The sequence below is a fragment of the Oreochromis aureus genome, linkage group 3, assembly GCF_013358895.1.
Source record: "Oreochromis aureus strain Israel breed Guangdong linkage group 3, ZZ_aureus, whole genome shotgun sequence".
Taxonomy (NCBI): Eukaryota; Metazoa; Chordata; class Actinopteri; order Cichliformes; family Cichlidae; genus Oreochromis; species Oreochromis aureus.
In genome coordinates, this window is record NC_052944.1 from 34,289,525 (window position 1) to 34,310,300 (window position 20,776).

Below are 20,776 nucleotides of genomic sequence, written 5' to 3' on the forward strand. Positions count from 1 at the left end.
AGCTTTTTGTTGACTTTGAAGTGCTTAAGTTGATATTTTTGAACATTTAATTTGTTCGATTATTGTAGAGTCGAAAAAACTGTCAAACGCAGCTGCTTCCAGCACGGCCGGAGGAGAGGTGGCCGAGCAGATGCACGACACACACGGCTCACAGGTTTGCATTTCTAGATGTTGCAGATGTTGCAGAAATTGAAAGTAAAGAACTCAGAGATCCAGCGCTGTCTCCTGCCCCTGATTTCTACACCACAACACAACGACAGGCGTAACTCACACAAACGGGTAACATGAGGCTCAGATGCTTTGGACATGTTCACATATACTGGACACAGAATGATGAAGATGGAGCTGCAGGAAGGAGGAAAAGAGGAAAAGACAGAAAAGATTCACAGATGTGGAGAAAAAGGACACGACAGGTTCTGTTTGTTAGTTTTTCTTTATTTGGTAAAGATTCAGAAATAAAGAGAAGATCACATGTTTGAATATAATATTAATGTTCTGTAATTACACAAGTTGTCAAATCTTTCCAGAGTGAGACAGAGACTGTGCAGAGACTGTAGAAGGACAGAGCAGCAGCAGAGCCGTCCAGATCCACTGATGATCCTCTGTCAGATCCAGAGGGACACACAGGGATGATGCTGGACTCTACATTGTGTCTGACAGTGGAGCTGTTCTCAGAGCAGTTCACTCTGCAGCACTGACAGTCATCTGCACTTCATTCCTCTGTCAGTCACTGCTGGATGAAGCTCTCCTCTCCACCTCCCAGTAACATGGCCCAGTCAGAGCATCTCTACACACAAGCTGCTGCTGCTTCAACCTCTCTGGATCATCAGGACACAGCTCCTCCTCTCTCAGCACACACCGTCCTGTTTACCAAAAATTATCCTTCCACCTGCAGAGAGAAGAAGGAAGAGCAGAGGAGATAAACGAGTGTTTCCAGAGACTCTTCATCAGCTGTCAGTCAGTGATGCAGCACATCCAGTATAAAGAGCAGCAGGGACTTCAGTGCTGGGACTGTACTAGGACTCATTGTTGCTTCACTTTTTCTAATCTTTGGATTTTTATTGAAGTTGATGAAGATGTTTTTCCCTCCTAGTTTGAGTTTGGACTTTCATTCATTAGAAGAACCTTGGTGTGTCCACTCTGAGCTCTGTAGGAACCCCAACAACAAGCCCAACAATCCAGATGGACGGTTCCAGCTGTTAACTGGAGGAATTCCATCCAAACATCTGCTCTCACTAAATTCTTCCTCACCTACAGACTGTGTTCTTCACTGCTTTAAACCTGGAAATGAATGCAGTCATTGGTCTGCGTGCTGCTTTGTTCAGAGAGCTGATTGGCTGTTGACAGTGTTTGATCACAGCGTCTCAGCCGTTACTATGGTGACCATAAAGGTGAGAAACAGGAAGTGTTTGTGTCCAATCCTGAAGCCTGTCACCATTCTCCTCTCACAGCTTCACTGAGAAGCTGCAGCTTTACAGGAAACACTGGATCTTTGTTTCATACTGACTGTGTTTAGTACAATACTGCTGACAGCACCACCCACTCACTCCATCACTCTACTGACCTCAGAGTCTCCAGTCTGTAGTCTGGACTCTGCTGAAGATCAGACAGCTGCTTCACATCTGGATCCTTCAGGTTGTTCCAGCTCAGCTCCAGCTCTCTCAGATGGGAGGGGTTGGACTTCAGTGCTGCTGCCAGATAATCACAGCTGATCTCTGACAAACCACAGCCCCACAATCTGTATAAAGAATGAAAGATGTAAGTTTATTAGACAAAGTGTGAGCTTGAAATCATTCAGTGTTTCATCATCTGTTCAGAGCTGAAGAAGGTTCAGAATGTAGAAGTTTAGAAAATGGAAACTCCAAACAGCTGAAGCCAACAGGAAGCAGCTTCAAACAAACACAACAAGAGAAAAAACTCTGAATGTTTCACATTAAAGTCGTACATTTCTCATAAAAACAGGACAAAGACTTGAAAAAGTCGTGTTTTTCCTTCCAGGAACCACATGGCTTCACTTTTAAAGGGTGAAGTGTGAAAGAAATGGACATATTTGAAGTCCAACACCTTTTTCCAGTCACATGATTAAAGCAGACAAACTACAAGCTCATTTTCATTCCAACAAGTCATCTTCTGACCTGGACTAACAACACTGGTCTCTATGTGCAGCTGGCTGTGAGACCAGTGCTCAGGAGCGTCTACAAAGTGCAACACTGAAAGAACATCACACACTCATTTGCTTCCAGCACTTTCACACAAACATCTACTGTCATTATTGTCACCAAACTCTGTGGATCCTTTATTGCAAATTCAAATGGGATCAAATGGTCAGACAAAAGAGGGTTATGAGGAAATATGATGAAATGTTGTGTATTAGCAGCAAGTTATTGAATCATTTTCCTCACAAACCAAACAAAATGATTGACAAACATGTTTTTACAAACTCAGTGTTGGACTTGGATCAGCAGGATAAGCTGATGTTTAAAGGCATTTGAGTCTCGCTGTATGAGAGTCCAGTTATTCCTCAATATTTATGGATGATGTTCTTTCAGTGTTGCACTTTGTAGACGCTCCCTGAGCCTCACAGCCAGCTGCACATGGACCAGCTGACATTACCCAGCATTAGAGGCGGCTGTAAAAAAATTCATGTTCCCATTTAAATGGTTTTAATTGGAAGAAAACGATGTTGATTCATTCAATCCTGAATCGATGTTTAATATAAATGTATTTTGCCAGAATCTCAGCTTAAAGCTCACAAACTATTTCAACCAGCAGCAAACAGCTAAAACAGTAAATGAGAGCAGCTAAACACACAAAGATGGAAACACAGAGCGTGGATCGCTCACTCGACGGCACGGACACGGACACGCCCGTCGGGGCTGAAAGTGGACAGCTCACAGATCCTGAAGCTGCAGGTTTCATCTGTCTCCAACCAAAACTGAGTGAACCAGCAGCAAAGAAGATCCAAACTCTGCTTCACATTTGATAAATATGCTGATGAATTCTCTCTGACTTTGGCTGTTCCTGCCTGCACAGCTCTCTCTCTCTCAGTGTCCTCCAAGAACAGCTTCAAACATCTGTTTCTGCATCATTCACTGTTTATTAGCCACCAGTCTGCTGTTGTGTTCAGTGCTGTCGGCCTCTGACAGTAAAGCCTCGTTTCTGCTGTTCCATGGAAACTTTTAAAATGCTGACAGATTACAAACTCTCAGCTGTGTCTGTAATCAAACCTCTGTAACTTTGCTTCACTTCAGCAGCATCAGCTCATGTTCACATGTTGATTCATGGTTTGCTTCAGTTTTTGATCGACTGCAGAAGATTTTGAAGGTTATCTGCTATAAAAAGCCAGAAGAGGAAAATCTGCTTCATGTGTTTCTGTTTGATCCTCAGTGACTTTGACACAAAGGCCTCTGCTGTGATGATCACACCTCTGATCAAGTCTCACAGTGTCACAACTGATAAATGATCAGAGTTAGAAGATTTCTGACTGTCTGCTGTGTGCCGTGACCTTTGACCTGCTAAAGACAGTCAGCTGTGGATTATTCATTGTTGTGTCTGATACTTAGAACTGTGAGGAAGAAGCTACACAGTTAATCAGGGTCCCCTCTCTGAATCAGGAAAGGTGGGCAGGCAGCGTGTGGGCATGGGCCATACGTTGAGTATCACGGTTTGAAATGTGAACATTGTTCTGCTGCAGTCAATGGACTAAACCAGAGAAGAAGAAAACAGACTTTACCATGAAGATCCTCAGTGTGGATCAGTATAATATCAGCCTGATGTCTGCAGTTTAGTGTCAGCACAACTTTCACATCATATTCATCTCAGCACAACTAAAACATGCTGACTGACCTCAGAGTTTCAAGTTTACATCCTGGACTCTCCAGGAAACCACACAGATGCTTCACTCCTGAATCCTGCAGCTTGTTCTTAGTCGACGACCAGGAGTAGTTATTACTCAGGTCCAGCTCTCTCAGATGGGAGGGGTTGGACTTCAGTGCTGCTGCCAGATGAACCCAGCTGATCTCTGACAAATCACAGCGCTTCAATCTGTATAAAGAACGAAAGATGTAAGTTTATTAGACAAAGTGCTTGAAATCATTCAGTGTTTCATTATCTGTTCAGAGCTGAAGAAGGTTCAGAATGTAGAAGTTTAGAAAATGGAAACTCCAAACAGCTGAAGCCAACAGGAAGCAGCTTCAAACAAACACAACAAGAGAAAAAACTCTGAATGTTTCACATTAAAGTCGTACATTTCTAACAAGAGTATTTTAAAGACAGCGTCACTGATGATCATCTTCTGCTCAGTCAAACTTTGGTTTTCCACATGTGAGTGTTAATGATGCACAAAGACTGTGAGTGCAAAGAGGGAGCGAGGAGGACGACAGAGAGATGGTACAGGAGCATCAAGAACCCGGCGAGGAAATGAGCAGAAAGATTTTGGAGCCTGTTGGATTGAAGCTTTCACAGAGACGTGTTTGACTGGACACCACCAGGACAGACTTTTAATCCCAGGATTTGGATGAGCTTTCTGCCTTTATGGTCACAAATGATGCTGTAACTCTGTGACTGTCCTGGAACTGTCAGCAGTATGGTTACGTCCTTTTGAGTTTCCACAGCTCTTATAACAGCAGTGTACATTCACCTGCAGGCACACGCTGCCTCTGCTTCAGCTCTGTTTATGAAGCACAAACTGCAGGAACCAAACTCAGACTGGCTACAAAGACATGTTTAGTGTATTGGAGTAACATGGACAAATTGAAGTCCTCCTGGCCGTCACTTCCATCATAGCTGAGGGAATAAAAGGACCTGATAGGGCCTTATGAATTAAACATGCTGAAAATTGTCAAAGAGCAAAACAGAGCCTTTCCCTATCTGCTAGTAAGTAGATCACCTTTATTCTTTATCACAGATTAATCAAACACACGAGTCTGATCAATATGTTAGCAGAGATGTAGTCTGAGTAGTGAAAATGTCTATTGTACACTTTGTGTGTGTGGACCTGATCCATCATCAACCTTTTCATTCATGTCTGATTTTGAGAAGATAAGAACTGTGTCACCAACGCATTATTGTGTGTGAATTTCTGCTTGTGTTTTCCCCAAACTGCCTTCGTGACCCCTGGACTCATTTCTTTAAATATTGCACTCAATGTGTGTGGAAAATAAACAAACTAATCTTGTGATTTCAGTCTGCGTTTGAGTCCCTCCTGTGTCCGTGACAGTATGAAACATTTCCATCTGTTAGTATCATGATTGCTAGGCAACCTGGGCAGCGTGACGGAGGCTAGACCGTCCCATTTCAGAAGCCCACAAGCCTCGCACTTCCGGCCTTAGCAGGCTTTCGGTATGCGGCCCTTGTGGATCATTAAGGCTGCGTACTTTAAGGTTGCAGACCCTGAATTGGGATACAGACAGTTTCAGCACAACTAAAACATGGTGACTGACCTCAGAGTTTGAAACCGACATCGTGGATTCTCCAGTAGAACACACAGTTGCTTCACTCCTGAATCCTGCAGGTTGCTGAAGTTTACGCTCAGGTCCAGTACACTGGGATATGTAGGGTTGGACTTCAGTGCTGCTGCCAGATAATCACAGCTGATCTCTGACAAATCACAGTCCTTCAATCTGTATAAAGAATGAAAGATGTAAGTTTATTAGACAAAGTGCTTGAAATCATTCAGTGTTTCATCATCTGTTCAGAGCTGAAGAAGGTTCAGAATAGAATAGAATAGAATAATCCAATAATTGTCCCACAAGGGGAAATTTGGTTGTAACAGCAGCCAGAAAGACACATATACAACAGGGAGGTGTGGAATGGAATGCGGGCCATCACTGGCCTGAGACAAAAGAGAGGTGTTGGGATGGATGGGGACGTCGAAAGCGCTAACAACCTAAATCTGCACTTCAATAGGTTTGACTGCCCTGCGTCTCCTGCGTCCAAACCCATCTTCTCCTTTCTCCTCCCCCCTCTCCTGCCCCCTCAGACTGTCTCACCCTGTCCCTCTCAGCAGATGACATCAAAAAAGAATTGGGCAGACTCCACTCCGGCAAAGCTGCTGGCCCTGACGGTGTCAGTCCCAGGGCCCTCAGGTGCTGTGCTTCCCAGCTGTCTGGAGTTCTACAACGGATCTTCAACATGAGTCTGGAAATGCAGAGAGTCCCATCACTCTGGAAGACATCCTGCCTGGTTCCTGTCCCTAAAAAGATCAACCCGTCGACCCTCGGTGACTACAGGCCAGTGGCTCTGACCTCACATGTCATGAAGACGCTGGAGAGACTCATCCTGAAACATCTGCTCGTGGAGCCCTGGCTGGACCCCCTGCAGTTTGCTTATCAACCTCGTATCGGCGTGGAGGATGCCATCATCTACCTGCTGGACCAGGCTTATTCTCATCTGGACATTGATGGGAGCACTGTGAGGGTCATGTTCTTTGACTTCTCTAGTGCTTTTAACACGATCAGACCATCACTGCTGGGGAATAAGCTCACGGAAATGCAGGTGGACGCCCCACTGGTTGGTTGGATTACGGACTAAGTCGACCACAGCATGTCCGACCAACGTTCCCTCTAATATTTCATGTGTCTGAGCGAACGCACAAACTCCCTGAGCGTCCCTTGGACCACTGTGAGCGACATCAGACGTGTGCACTGTGGTCACGCCAGCATCAAATCCATCCAAGTTACATGTTTATTAAAATAATCAAATTACAGCATTTACATTTATGTTAGACTACTTTTAATTAACTGCTTTAGCCCACTTACAATGAAAATGTAAAAAATCTTGTTCATGACCTGTGTAGTATGTTAACACTATTGGAAGTAAAAATAACTTGAACTCCAATTTTGAAAACACAACTTCCTTTTTTTTATATATTTGTAAAGCTTTGACTTGTATTATGAGTCTGAGTCTGTGGTCTGGGAGAGAGTCTGTAACTCTGTCTGCAACATACAGGATATAATGACCAATGTTGGGCAATTAATTATATAGTTACTACTTCAAAACAGTTACTGAGTTTTGCAAACAACAAAGTTTTTTGCAGCTGTTTACCTAAAAACAAACATTTCAAACTATTTACAGAACAATCAGCTGTTCTGCATCAAATTTGATGCCACACAAATTATTTGTGCCACTCCAAAAAATAATTTCTGTCCACTATGAGATAAAGGAGAACAACAGCCTGATACCTGCAGGTCTGACAACAGGAGATGTATCACTGCTGTAACACCTGTAACATTCAGCAGCCGCCTCATTGTTGACACACACAACAAAACTATTGACTACACTACACACTAACTACACACTAACTACACAAGATTTGTGCTAAACGTCGCAAATCTCTCACATCTCAAACACCGCCGTCACTCCTAAAACTTCCCCCCATTTCTTAACAACTAAATGCCCTGTTGCCATATCATTTTTTGATTGGTCGACATGGTACATTTTTCGACCAATGGGAAAGGGAGGGGAGTGTTTTGGTTTCGTCTTTGTTCACAGGCTTTCGAGCGTTTTCCTTGTAAAACATCGTTTTTACCGTTTCTTCCTGCAGTAAATATAAACAACGATAGTATTCAGGAAGAAAACCAAACATTGCAGATATTTTCCTACTGAGGCGGCTCAGGTCCTTCAATGTTGGTGGGAAAATGCTGACTATGTTGTATCACTCTTTGTTGGAGAGCGTCGTGTTCTTTGCAGCTGTGTGCTGGGGAAGTGGGGTGAAGACAGCTGATGCCAACAGGCTGAACAAACTGATTAAAAAGGCTGGTTCTGTCCTGGGTGTCAGACTGGAGAACCTGGAGGTGGTGTCTGAGAGGAGAATGCTAAAAAAAGCTTCTTTCTATCATGGACAACCCCTCCCACCCCATGCACGCCCCCATGATGGACCATCGGAGCAAACGCAGCAAAAGACTCATTGCCCCGAAATGCAGAACTGACCGCCACAGTAAATCCTTTGTACCGGTGGCAATAAGACTGTTTAACTCTTCCTCACTCTGTAGGTGATTTTCCTGAGACTATTACCAATGTTATTCTGTTCCCTCCCAGACCGTGCAATATTACCCAAGAGTACTTATTGAATATTGAATATTTGTTTCATCCCCCCATCATACGCTGCTACTCCCTTTATCCTATTGCACAATACTTTCTAGAATCGCCTGCACTGATAGTTCAGTTATTTATTCTCCAGGATACATTCATTTATATTACTTCGTTAGAGTTATTTGATACTATGTCTTGCACTATCCTACTGCTGTATAGTACTGTATACTACTATTCTTACTATTCTTATTTATCTGTTCCTCTGTCTCTCCTGCTGCTTTGAGCATGTACATGACAAAAGAATTTCCCTCGGGATCAATAAAGTTGTTCTTATTCTTAAAAACAGTACACAGGTCACAGAACAGAAACATACACAATTTTTTCTTACATATTTACATCAAGGACAATGGTTACTATAAACAGAGTACTGTAGAGTTATTAAATTAAATAAAATTAAATACAGATAAGAGGCAAACCCAGGTTGTCGTGTGAATCGGTTGATAAAATAGTGCAAGATACAGCGCAGATGTAAACATCTATGATTGTTGGGAGCAGTTCTGATTGTACAGTCTGACAGCTGCAGGGAGGAAGGACCTGCAGAAACGCTCCTTCATGCATCTAGGATGCAGCAGTCTGTCACTGAAGCAGCTCTGCAGTTCAGCAACATTTACATGCATGGAGAGTTGATGGAGAAGTCTGCAGTGTAGAGGGTGAAGAGGAACGGTGCCAGCACAGTTCCCTGTGGGGCCCCCGTACTGCAGACCAGCGTGTCAGAGACACAGCCCTGTGTCCTCACATACGGTGGGCGGCCTGTGAGGTAGTCCAGTATCCACTGGGACATGTGGTGGTCCACTCCCGATAGCTCCAGCTTGTCCCTCTGAAGTCGTGGCTGGATGGTGTTGAAAGCACTGGAGAAATCAAAGAACATGATCCTCACAGTGCTTCCAGGCTTCTCCAGGTGAGTCAGAGCTCGGTGCAGGAGGTAGATGATGGCGTCCTCCACCCCAATGCCAGGCTGGTAAGCAAACTGCAGCGGATCCAATGAAGACCTCACCAGGGGGAGCAGATGGTTTAGAACCAACCTCTCGAGGGTCTTCATCAGATGTGATGTCAGGGCTACCGGCCTGTAGCTGCTGAGGTCCTTGGGATGGGAGGTCTTTGGTACCGGTACCACACAGGAGGTCTTCCACAGCTGTGGTACTTTCCCCAGTGACAGGCTCAAGTTGAACAGATATCCTAGGATGCCACACAGTTCATCTGCGCAGCATCTCAGGAGCCTGGAGCTGACGCCATCTGGACCTGCAGCCTTCTGCACCTTGATCTTGTGAAGCTCATTCCTCACTTGAAGTGCTGAGATAGAAAGAGTGGATTTTGGGGGAGGGGGGTGTATGTTGGAGTCCACAGAAGCCGGGGGAGGGTGTGATGACTGGGAGCTGGGAGGTGTGAAGTCCTGAGATGAAGGACAGGCAGTCCCTGAAGATGAAGGAGATTGCAGCAGGGGGGACGATGCTGTGGGAGGGGTGATGGGAGGGGTGGGTGGTTGATCAAACCTATTAAAATATTTATTTAGGTCATTCACCCACCCCAAGTCTCCTGCAGCCTGGGGGGTTGGTTTTTGTCCTGAGATTGTCTTCAGGCTGTTCCAAACCCCTCTGATGTTATCCTGTTGCAGCTGCTCTTCCATCTTCCTCCTGTAGTTTTCCTTTCCTTGCCTTATCTTCCATTTCAGCTTCTTCTGAACAACTCTCAGCTCCTGTTTGTCTCCAGATCTAAAGTCTCTCTTCTTCTCCTTGAGGAGAGCCTTAATTTCAGGATCTATCCATGGCTTGTTGTTAGAAAAACACCGTACCTTTTTGATGGGTATGGTGTTGTCCACACAGAAGTTCATGTAATCCGTAGTGCAGTCTGTGATGCTGTTGAGGTCATCCTCCAGGGGGCTGCAGAGGTTGTCCCACACAGTAGAACGGAAACAGTCCCTCAGGGCCTCTTCAGTCTCTGCTGACCATTTCCTTACTGTGCGTTTCACTACTGGTTCTCTGTGTACTAGAGGTTTATACACAGGCTGGAGATGAACCAGATTGTGATCTGAGCCCCCCAGGGGAGGGAGAGGTGATGAGCTGTATGCCTCCTTGGTGTTGGCATACAATAAGTCCAATGTTTTATTGTCTCTGGTGTGGCAGGTAACATACTGGGTGAAGGTGGGGAGAGTGGAGGACAGGGAGATGTGATTAAAGTCCCCAGAGATCAGGAAAAGGGCCTGAGGGTGCTGTGTTTGGAGTCTGCTGGTTACAGTGTGCAGGACCTCACAGGCTGCTGCAGCGTTAGCAGAGGGCGGGACATACACAGCTATCACAATAACGTGTGTAAACTCTTGCGGTTGATAGTACGGTCTCATGCTAACCGCTAGCAGCTCGATGTCCTTACAGCATAGCGTCTCTTTGATAAATAAATGCCCAGAGTTACCCCATCTATCGTTCACAAACACAGCCAGACCCCCTCCTCTCTTCTTACCACTCTCTGTTGTTCTGTCGGCCCGGATCAGATGAAAACCATCCATGTTTATGTGTGAGTCCGGAGTTAGCGCAGTTAGCCACGACTCTGTGAAGCACATCAGGCTGCACTCCCTGTAGCTCCTCTGATGTCGGGTAAGAGCTGCCAGTTCGTCTACTTTATTGGGGAGAGATCTCACATTCCCCATAATAACAGATGGAATCGCTGGCCGGTACCTCCTAACTTTACTGCGACGCCCGATCCCGGCCCGAGAACCGCGTCTCTTCCTCCTCACCTCACAGAGGATGTTGGCTCGCTCGGCGGTAGGCAGGGCAGTGGAGGCCCCGAGGGCAAACGGCTGATCCCTGCTGTAAACAATGGGAGGTCGGACCTCCACGTGCTCTCCGGACACAGATGCCGTAAAAAATGTGATAAAGAACACAATTGTCCCTAAAACTCTGAGCTCCATTGTGGGGGACAGCAGTCCACAATAGAAAAACAAAAACAAGAAACAGAATGTAGAAGTTTAGAAAATGGAAACTCCAAACAGCTGAAGCCAACAGGAAGCAGCTTCAAACAAACACAACAAGAGAAAAAACTCTGAATGTTTCACATTAAAGTCGTACATTTCTCATAAAAACAGGACAAAGACTTGAAAAAGTCGTGTTTTTCCTTCCAGGAACCACATGGCTTCACTTTTAAAGGTGAAGTGTGAAAGAAATGGACATATTTGAAGTCCAACACCTTTTTCCAGTCACATGATTAAAGCAGACAAACTACAAGCTCATTTTCATTCCAACAAGTCATCTTCTGACCTGGACTAACAACACTGGTCTCTATGTGCAGCTGGCTGTGAGACCAGTGCTCAGGGAGCGTCTACAAAGTGCAACACTGAAAGAACATCACACACTCATTTGCTTCCAGCACACAAACATCTACTGTCTTTATTGTCACCAAACTCTGTGGATCCTTTATTGCAAATTCAAATGGGATCAAATGGTCAGACAAAAGAGGGTTATGAGGAAATATGATGAAATGTTGTGTATTAGCAGCAAGTTATTGAATCATTTTCCTCACAAACCAAACAAAATGATTGACAAACATGTTTTACAAACTCAGTGTTGGACTTGGATCAGCAGGATAAGCTGATGTTTAAAGGCATTTGAGTCTCGCTGTATGAGAGTCCAGTTATTCCTCAATATTTATGGATGATGTTCTTTCAGTGTTGCACTTTGTAGACGCTCCCTGAGCCTCACAGCCAGCTGCACATGGATCAGCTGACATTACCCAGCATTAGAGGCGGCTGTAAAAATTCATGTTCCCATTTAAATGGTTTGAATTGGAAGAAAACGATGTTGATTCATTCAATCCTGAATCGATGTTTAATATAAATGTATTTTGCCAGAATCTCAGCTTAAAGCTCACAAACTATTTCAACCAGCAGCAAACAGCTAAAACAGTAAATGAGAGCAGCTAAACACACAAAGATGGAAACACAGAGCGTGGATCGCTCACTCGACGGCACGGACACGGACACGCCGTTGGGGCTGAAAGTGGACAGCTCACAGATCCTGAAGCTGCAGGTTTCATCTGTCTCCAACCAAAACTGAGTGAACCAGCAGCAAAAGAAGATCCAAACTCTGCTTCACGTTTGATAAATATGCTGATGAATTCTCTCTGACTTTGGCTGTTCCTGCCTGCACAGCTCTCTCTCTCTCAGTGTCCTCCAAGAACAGCTTCAAACATCTGTTTCTGCATCATTCACTGTTTATTAGCCACCAGTCTGCTGTTGTGTTCAGTGCTGTCGGCCTCTGACAGTAAAGCCTCGTTTCTGCTGTTCCATGGAAACTTTTTAAAATGCTGACAGATTACAAACTCTCAGCTGTGTCTGTAATCAAACCTCTGTAACTTTGCTTCACTTCAGCAGCATCAGCTCATGTTCACATGTTGATTCATGGTTTGCTTCAGTTTTTGATCGACTGCAGAAGATTTTGAAGGTTATCTGCTATAAAAAGCCAGAAGAGGAAAATCTGCTTCATGTGTTTCTGTTTGATCCTCAGTGACTTTGACACAAAGGCCTCTGCTGTGATGATCACACCTCTGATCAAGTCTCACAGTGTCACAACTGATAAATGATCAGAGTTAGAAGATTTCTGACTGTCTGCTGTGTGCCGTGACCTTTGACCTGCTAAAGACAGTCAGCTGTGGATTATTCATTGTTGTGTCTGATACTTAGAACTGTGAGGAAGAAGCTACACAGTTAATCAGGGTCCCCTCTCTGAATCAGGAAAGGTGGGCAGGCAGCGTGTGGGCGCGGGCCATACGTTGAGTATCACGGTTTGAAATGTGAACATTGTTCTGCTGCAGTCAATGGACTAAACCAGAGAAGAAGAAAACAGACTTTACCATGAAGATCCTCAGTGTGGATCAGTATAATATCAGCCTGATGTCTGCAGTTTAGTGTCAGCACAACTTTCACATCATATTCATCTCAGCACAACTAAAACATGCTGACTGACCTCAGAGTTTCAAGTTTACATCCTGGACTCTCCAGGAAACCACACAGATACTTCACTCCTGAATCCTGCAGCTTGTTGTTGTACAGCTCCAGCTCTCTCAGATGGGAGGGGTTGGACTTCAGTGCTGCTGCCAGATAATCCCAGCTGATCTCTGACAAACCACAGCCCCTCAATCTGTATAAAGAATGAAAGATGTAAGTTTATTAGACAAAGTGCTTGAAATCATTCAGTGTTTCATCATCTGTTCAGAGCTGAAGAAGGTTCAGAATGTAGAAGTTTAGAAAATGGAAACTCCAAACAGCTGAAGCCAACAGGAAGCAGCTTCAAACAAACACAACAAGAGAAAAAACTCTGAATGTTTCACATTAAAGTCGTACATTTCTCATAAAAACAGGACAAAGACTTGAAAAAGTCGTGTTTTTTCCTTCCAGGAACCACATGGCTTCACTTTTAAAGGTGAAGTGTGAAAGAAACGGACATATTTGAAGTCCAACACCTTTTTCCAGTCACATGATTAAAGCAGACAAACTACAAGCTCATCTTCATTCCAACAAGTCATCTTCTGACCTGGACTAACAACACTGGTCTCTATGTGCAGCTGGCTGTGAGGCTCAGGGAGCGCGTCTACAAAGTGCAACACTGAAAGAACATCACACACTCATTTGCTTCCAGCACTTTCACACAAACATCTACTGTCATTATTGTCACCAAACTCTGTGGATCCTTTATTGCAAATTCAAATGGGATCAAAATGGTCAGACAAAAGAGGGTTATGAGGAAATATGATGAAATGTTGTGTATTAGCAGCAAGTTATTGAATCATTTTCCTCACAAACCAAACAAAATGATTGACAAACATGTTTTTACAAACTCAGTGTTGGACTTGGATCAGCAGGATAAGCTGATGTTTAAAGGCATTTGAGTCTCGCTGTATGAGAGTCCAGTTATTCCTCAATATTTATGGATGATGTTCTTTCAGTGTTGCACTTTGTAGACGCTCCCTGAGCCTCACAGCCAGCTGCACATGGACCAGCTGACATTACCCAGCATTAGAGGCGGCTGTAAAAATTCATGTTCCCATTTAAATGGTTTGAATTGGAAGAAAACGATGTTGATTCATTCAATCCTGAATCGATGTTTAATATAAATGTATTTTGCCAGAATCTCAGCTTAAAGCTCACAAACTATTTCAACCAGCAGCAAACAGCTAAAACAGTAAATGAGAGCAGCTAAACACACAAAGATGGAAACACAGAGCGTGGATCGTTCACTCGACGGCACGGACACGGACACGCCGTCGGGCCTGAAAGTGGACAGCTCACAGATCCTGAAGCTGCAGGTTTCATCTGTCTCCAACCAAAACTGAGTGAACCAGCAGCAAAAGAAGATCCAAACTCTGCTTCACGTTTGATAAATATGCTGATGAATTCTCTCTGACTTTGGCTGTTCCTGCCTGCACAGCTCTCTCTCTCTCAGTGTCCTCCAAGAACAGCTTCAAACATCTGTTTCTGCATCATTCACTGTTTATTAGCCACCAGTCTGCTGTTGTGTTCAGTGCTGTCGGCCTCTGACAGTAAAGCCTCGTTTCTGCTGTTCCATGGAAACTTTTAAAATGCTGACAGATTACAAACTCTCAGCTGTGTCTGTAATCAAACCTCTGTAACTTTGCTTCACTTCAGCAGCATCAGCTCATGTTCACATGTTGATTCATGGTTTGCTTCAGTTTTTGATCGACTGCAGAAGATTTTGAAGGTTATCTGCTATAAAAAGCCAGAAGAGGAAAATCTGCTTCATGTGTTTCTGTTTGATCCTCAGTGACTTTGACACAAAGGCCTCTGCTGTGATGATCACACCTCTGATCAAGTCTCACAGTGTCACAACTGATAAATGATCAGAGTTAGAAGATTTCTGACTGTCTGCTGTGTGCCGTGACCTTTGACCTGCTAAAGACAGTCAGCTGTGGATTATTCATTGTTGTGTCTGATACTTAGAACTGTGAGGAAGAAGCTACACAGTTAATCAGGGTCCCCTCTCTCTGAATCAGGAAAGGTGGGCAGGCGGCGTGGGGCATGGGCCATACGTTGAGTATCACTGTTTGAAATGTGAACATTGTTCTGCTGCAGTCAATGGACTAAACCAGAGAAGAAGAAAACAGACTTTACCATGAAGATCCTCAGTGTGGATCAGTATAATATCAGCCTGATGTCTGCAGTTTAGTGTCAGCACAACTTTCACATCATATTCATCTCAGCACAACTAAAACATGCTGACTGACCTCAGAGTTTCAAGTTTACATCCTGGACTCTCCAGGAAACCACACAGATGCTTCACTCCTGAATCCTGCAGCTTGTTGTTGGAGCTCAGGTCCAGCTCTCTCAGATGGGAGGGGTTGGACTTCAGTGCTGCTGCCAGATAATCACAGCTGATCTCTGACAAACCACAGCCCATCAATCTGTATAAAGAATGAAAGATGTAAGTTTATTAGACAAAGTGCTTGAAATCATTCAGTGTTTCATCATCTGTTCAGAGGTGAAGAAGGTTCAGAATGTAGAAGTTTAGAAAATGGAAACTCCAAACAGCTGAAGCCAACAGGAAGCAGCTTCAAACAGGAAACTGTGCAGAGTTTCAGACTATATGTCCTGATGCAGCCAGTTGGATTTTGGAGATTTGAATCTCTGTTCTGTGACTAAGTCCTTGAATCATTTCTTCCAGTTGGTCCAACAAGACAGACTAAGTGTTGGACATGTGTTGTGGCTCCATTAGGGGAGCTTCTACATGTGATGTGATGGCCCCTCTGGGTCTGTCAGGTCACAGGACTGAAGAGAGCTCAAACTGGGCACACAGTTGTTCCAGTCTGGACCAAAGACTCTATACTGGGACTGAGGGACTGCTTTGACTGCTCCCACTGGGACTTTTTAAAGTCTCATGTTCTCACTTAGATCATCGATTTCTACTGACATTTCTTTCTGGGAAAATGGGGATTACTTTGAAAACAGGAAGTATTTTCCCCAATAAGCAGCCATGGATTAGTAAATCACTCCAACATGTTCTCAGGCAGAAGCAGCTGTCTTGTTATGAAGGGAGAAGAAAAAGATTGAGGCACAGAAACTTGTTGAAAGAGAGATAAAGCAGCTAAAATCAGGTGTAAAAGTAAAGCAGAGGATGAGCTGAATAAAGGACACTCAAGGCTGGCTTGAAAGGAATGAAGTCCATGGTGGGGATGCAGAACAAGGAGCAAAGATGAATGTGATGCTGAATCAGCAGAAGACTTGGACTCATTGGATTCCAGCTTTGATATCATTGATTTCAATGAAGAGCTTTGTGATTGTAGCAAAGGGCTGGTAGCTCTGAGAGTCCCACTGATGAGGTGTTTGTGTGGAAATCTCTTAGTGGGACCAAAGAGAAAAAAAGCCCTGGTCCTGATGCTGTGGGAGGAAATGATTGAAGTGTGCTGTGAGGAACTGACTGGGAGATTTTCACACATTTTCCAGTCCTTCTTGGAACAACAGGAAGTTCCCAGCATATGGAAACAAAGGTTAAGTGTCCTATGGCACTCAGTGATGATGGTGCTGTGGCCCCACCACCTCCACCTCTTTGTAAAGGAACTAACTGTAATCTGAAGCTTCAAATGGAACTAAGACTTCCTCCACTAGGTGGCAGTGTCTGATGAGAAAGTGTTAGTGGAGCTGGCCTGGAGTCAGAAACAGGAAGATGCAGGATTTGGGCTGAAATGGGGAAAAGTGTGTTCGCACTAATGCCTTAAAGCAAGAAGGTTGTAGGTTGAAGCTTGTTGGCCTTTCTGTGGAGGTTGGATGTTCTCCCACAGTCCAATGAAATGCTGCTTAGGTTCATTGGTGTTTCTAAATTGGCTGTAGGTGTGGATGTGAGAGTGCTTCTCTCTCTCTCTGTTGGCCCTGTGATGGACTGCTCACCTGTGCAGGTGGACCACGCCTCTTGCCCTATGACAGCTAGGGCACAGGCTGCAGCCCTGTGAGCCTCAGCTGAATAAACAGTTAGCAAAAATGATCCATAGATGGCCTGAAATCCCCAGTTAGCAGTTTGGTAGATAGCTATGACATGCTAATCCCATCCAGCAGCTGTATTCTACCTGTAAACTGATCCCTGCTGAGCCAAAGCACTTTTCAGATACAAATTACAACCTTTAATAGAAACCTATTGGTCAGCATCTTATTAGCCTGCTGTTAGCTTCATTCCACAGAAAACTGAGAGAAACTAACAGAGTTGATGAAGAATAAAGAGAAATGTGCTGATTTAAAGCCTTTGAAGTGCTTCAGATGATCTCTGTCCACTTCTGTCTACTCATTCATTCATGTAAGCTTCTAATGCAGCTTTGATCTTCACAGTCTGCTTCATGAAACTCATTCTAACCCTGAATGTCAGAGTGTTCCTCCTTCTCTTTCCCATCATTCATGCTGGCAGTGGAGGAGATTTGGATGTTGGACTGTGTTTTGGATGATGTGTGTATGTTTGTGTTGGACTGCTGTCTGTAAAGCAAACGCACATTTTGCTTTTGGTTTCAGTGTCACACAGACTTTAAGGTGGAATGAAGAGTTGGAGAGTTTCACAGTGAATTATCCAGTGGAGGATTTTTCTTCTTCTTTGAAGGTTTGAAATGTGAACATTGTTCTGCTACAGTCAATGGACTAAACCAGAGAAGAAGAAAACAGACTTTACCATGAAGATCCTCAGTGTGGATCAGTATAATATCAGCCTGATGTCTGCAGTTTAGTGTCAGCACAACTTTCACATCATATTCATCTCAGCACAACTAAAACATGCTGACTGACCTCAGAGTTTCAAGTTTACATCCTGGACTCTCCAGGAAACCACACAGATGCTTCACTCCTGAATCCTGCAGGTAGTTGTTACTCAGGTCCAGCTCTCTCAGATGGGAGGGGTTGGACTTCAGTGCTGCTGCCAGATAATCCCAGCTGATCTCTGACAAATCACAGCCCCTCAATCTGTATAAAGAACGAAAGATGTAAGTTTATTAGACAAAGCGCTTGAAATCATTCAGTGTTTCATCATCTGTTCAGAGCTGAAGAAGGTTCAGAATGTAGAAGTTTAGAAAATGGAAACTCCAAACAGCTGAAGCCAACAGGAAGCAGCTTCAAACAAACACAACAAGAGAAAAAACTCTGAATGTTTCACATCAAAGTCGTACATTTCTCATAAAAACAGGACAAAGACTTGAAAAAGTCGTGTTTTTCCTTCCAGGAACCACATGGCTTCACTTTTAAAGGTGAAGTGTGAAAGAAATGGACATATTTGAAGTCCAACACCTTTTTCCAGTCACATGATTAAAGCAGACAAACTACAAGCTTATTTCCATTCCAACAAGTCATCTTCTGATCTGGACTAACAACACTGGTCTCCATGTGCAGCTGGCTGTGAGACCAGTGCTCAGGGAGCGTCTACAAAGTGCAACACTGAAGAACATCACACACTCATTTGCTTCCAGCACACAAACATCTACTGTCATTATTCATGTTCCTGCTCCTCTGGATTCACACGGAGCTTCTGGTCGTTGTTTACCCGTTGCCATTTTGAACCGTAATATCCATAACTCAGACTGAGCATGCTCAGAGCTGATTGACCTGACTCTGATCAGTTCCTGGAATAAACCTTATTATCTAATATGAGCTGATTCTTATTATTAATCCCTTATTCTCCTCACAGAGCACTGCGCTCTCAGACTGCAGGCTTACTTGTGCTTCCTGGGATATTAAAAAGTAGAAGTTTAAATGTGTTTCTAATAAAAAGCTTTGAAAATAAATGCTTGTGTGTTTAACTGTTGGGGGGAGCTCACTGTAACAGAGGAGGAAATAATCAGAGGCAATTTCAAAGTCTGGGGTATAAAACAGTTCTGTCAGCTGAACATTTTCATCTGTGTGTTCATGGTGTCACTAAATGACAACATGAAGCTGTGATTTGCCGACACTTTGAACACAGTGAGCACACACAGAGGCAGACTCTGTCTAAAGCCTCAGAACAAAAGCTGTCCACATGTTTCTGTCAGTCCAAATACTTCATGCAGTTATTGCTGTGGTCACTGCCTTCACACTGTTACAGTCAAAGCTGGAAATCATTCACTAGGAAACTTCATATTCACCAACACTCAGTGTGATGTCATCAGGGAATGTCTCCGCCTCCAGCTCACATCAAAGCATATGACTACCTGAGCAGCTAGCATTACCCAGCATGCCGTGCAGCAGTGTCAGTTTGTAAATGTGCAAGAATTCCTGCTCCAAACTGTTTCACAGGTTGCTGTGTGCCATGACCTTTGACCTGCTAAAGACAGTCAGCTGTGGATTATTCATTGTTGTGTCTGATACTTAGAACTGTGAGGAAGAAGCTACACAGTTAATCAGGGTCCCCTCTCTCTGAATCAGGAAAGGTGGGCAGGCCGCGTGTGGGCCGCGGGCCATACGTTGAGTATCACTGTTTGAAATGTGAACATTGTTCTGCTGCAGTCAATGGACTAAACCAGAGAAGAAGAAAACAGACTTTACCATGAAGATCCTCAGTGTGGATCAGTATAATATCAGCCTGATGTCTGCAGTTTAGTGTCAGCACAACTTTCACATCATATTCATCTCAGCACAACTAAAACATGCTGACTGACCTCAGAGTTTCAAGTTTACATCCTGGACTCTCCAGGAAACCACACAGATGCTTCACTCCTGAATCCTGCAGGTAGTTGTTACTCAGGTCCAGCTCTCTCAGATGGGAGGGGTTGGACTTCAGTGCTGCTGCCAGATAATCCCAGCTGATCTCTGACAAATCACAGCCCCTCAATCTGTATAAAGAACGAAAGATGTAAGTTTGTTAGACAAAGCGCTTGAAATCATTCAGTGTTTCATCATCTGTTCAGAGCTGAAGAAGGTTCAGAATGTAGAAGTTTAGAAAATGGAAACTCCAAACAGCTGAAGCCAACAGGAAGCAGCTTCAAACAGGAAACTGTGCAGAGTTTCAGACTATATGTCCTGATGCAGCCAGTTGGATTTTGGAGATTTGAATCTCTGTTCTGTGACTAAGTCCTTGAATCATTTCTTCCAGTTGGTCCAACAAGACAGACTAAGTGTTGGACATGTGTTGTGGCTCCATTAGGGAGCTTCTACATGTGATGTGATGGCCCTCTGGGTCTGTCAGGTCACAGGACTGAAGAGAGCTCAAACTGGGCACACAGTTGTTCCAGTCTGGACCAAAGACTCTATACTGGGACTGAGGGACTGCTTTGACTGCTCCCACTGGGACTTTTTAAAGGCTCATGTTCTCACTTAGATCATCGATTTCTACTGACATTTCTTTCTGGGAAAATGGGGATTACTTTGAAAACAGGAAGTATTTTCCCCAATAAGCAGCCATGGATTAGTAAATCACTCCAACATGTTCTCAGGCAGAAGCAGCTGTCTTGTTATGAGGGAGAGAAGAAAAAGATTGAGGCACAGAAACTTGTTGAAAGAGAGATAAAGCAGCTAAAATCAGGTGTAAAAGTAAAGCAGAGGATGAGCTGAATAAAGGACACTCAAGGCTGGCTTGGAAAGGAATGAAGTCCATGGTGGGGATGCAGAACAAGGAGCAAAGATGAATGTGATGCTGAATCAGCAGAAGACTTGGACTCATTGGATTCCAGCTTTGATATCATTGATTTCAATGAAGAGCTTTGTGATTGTAGCAAAGGGCTGGTAGCTCTGAGAGTCCCACTGATGAGG

General features: G+C 44.1%; 1 protein-coding gene across 1 annotated transcript in view; it reads right to left on the reverse strand.

Annotated features, from left to right (window-relative positions):
• Positions 1-732: 732 nt before the first annotated feature.
• The window catches only part of LOC120439252 (ribonuclease inhibitor-like), a 52,244-nt gene continuing 32,200 nt past the window's right edge, over positions 733-20,776 (reverse strand). Inside the window, exons 4-10 of the mRNA XM_039610048.1 lie at positions 19,687-19,860; positions 17,849-18,022; positions 15,316-15,492; positions 5,442-5,621; positions 3,847-4,044; positions 1,565-1,738; positions 733-889 (exon numbers count right to left, since the gene is read on the reverse strand). Of these exons, the coding sequence (XP_039465982.1) occupies positions 868-889; positions 1,565-1,738; positions 3,847-4,044; positions 5,442-5,621; positions 15,316-15,492; positions 17,849-18,022; positions 19,687-19,860 (1,099 nt within the window). The 3' untranslated portion in view covers positions 733-867. The remainder of the gene's footprint in view (positions 890-1,564; positions 1,739-3,846; positions 4,045-5,441; positions 5,622-15,315; positions 15,493-17,848; positions 18,023-19,686; positions 19,861-20,776) is intronic.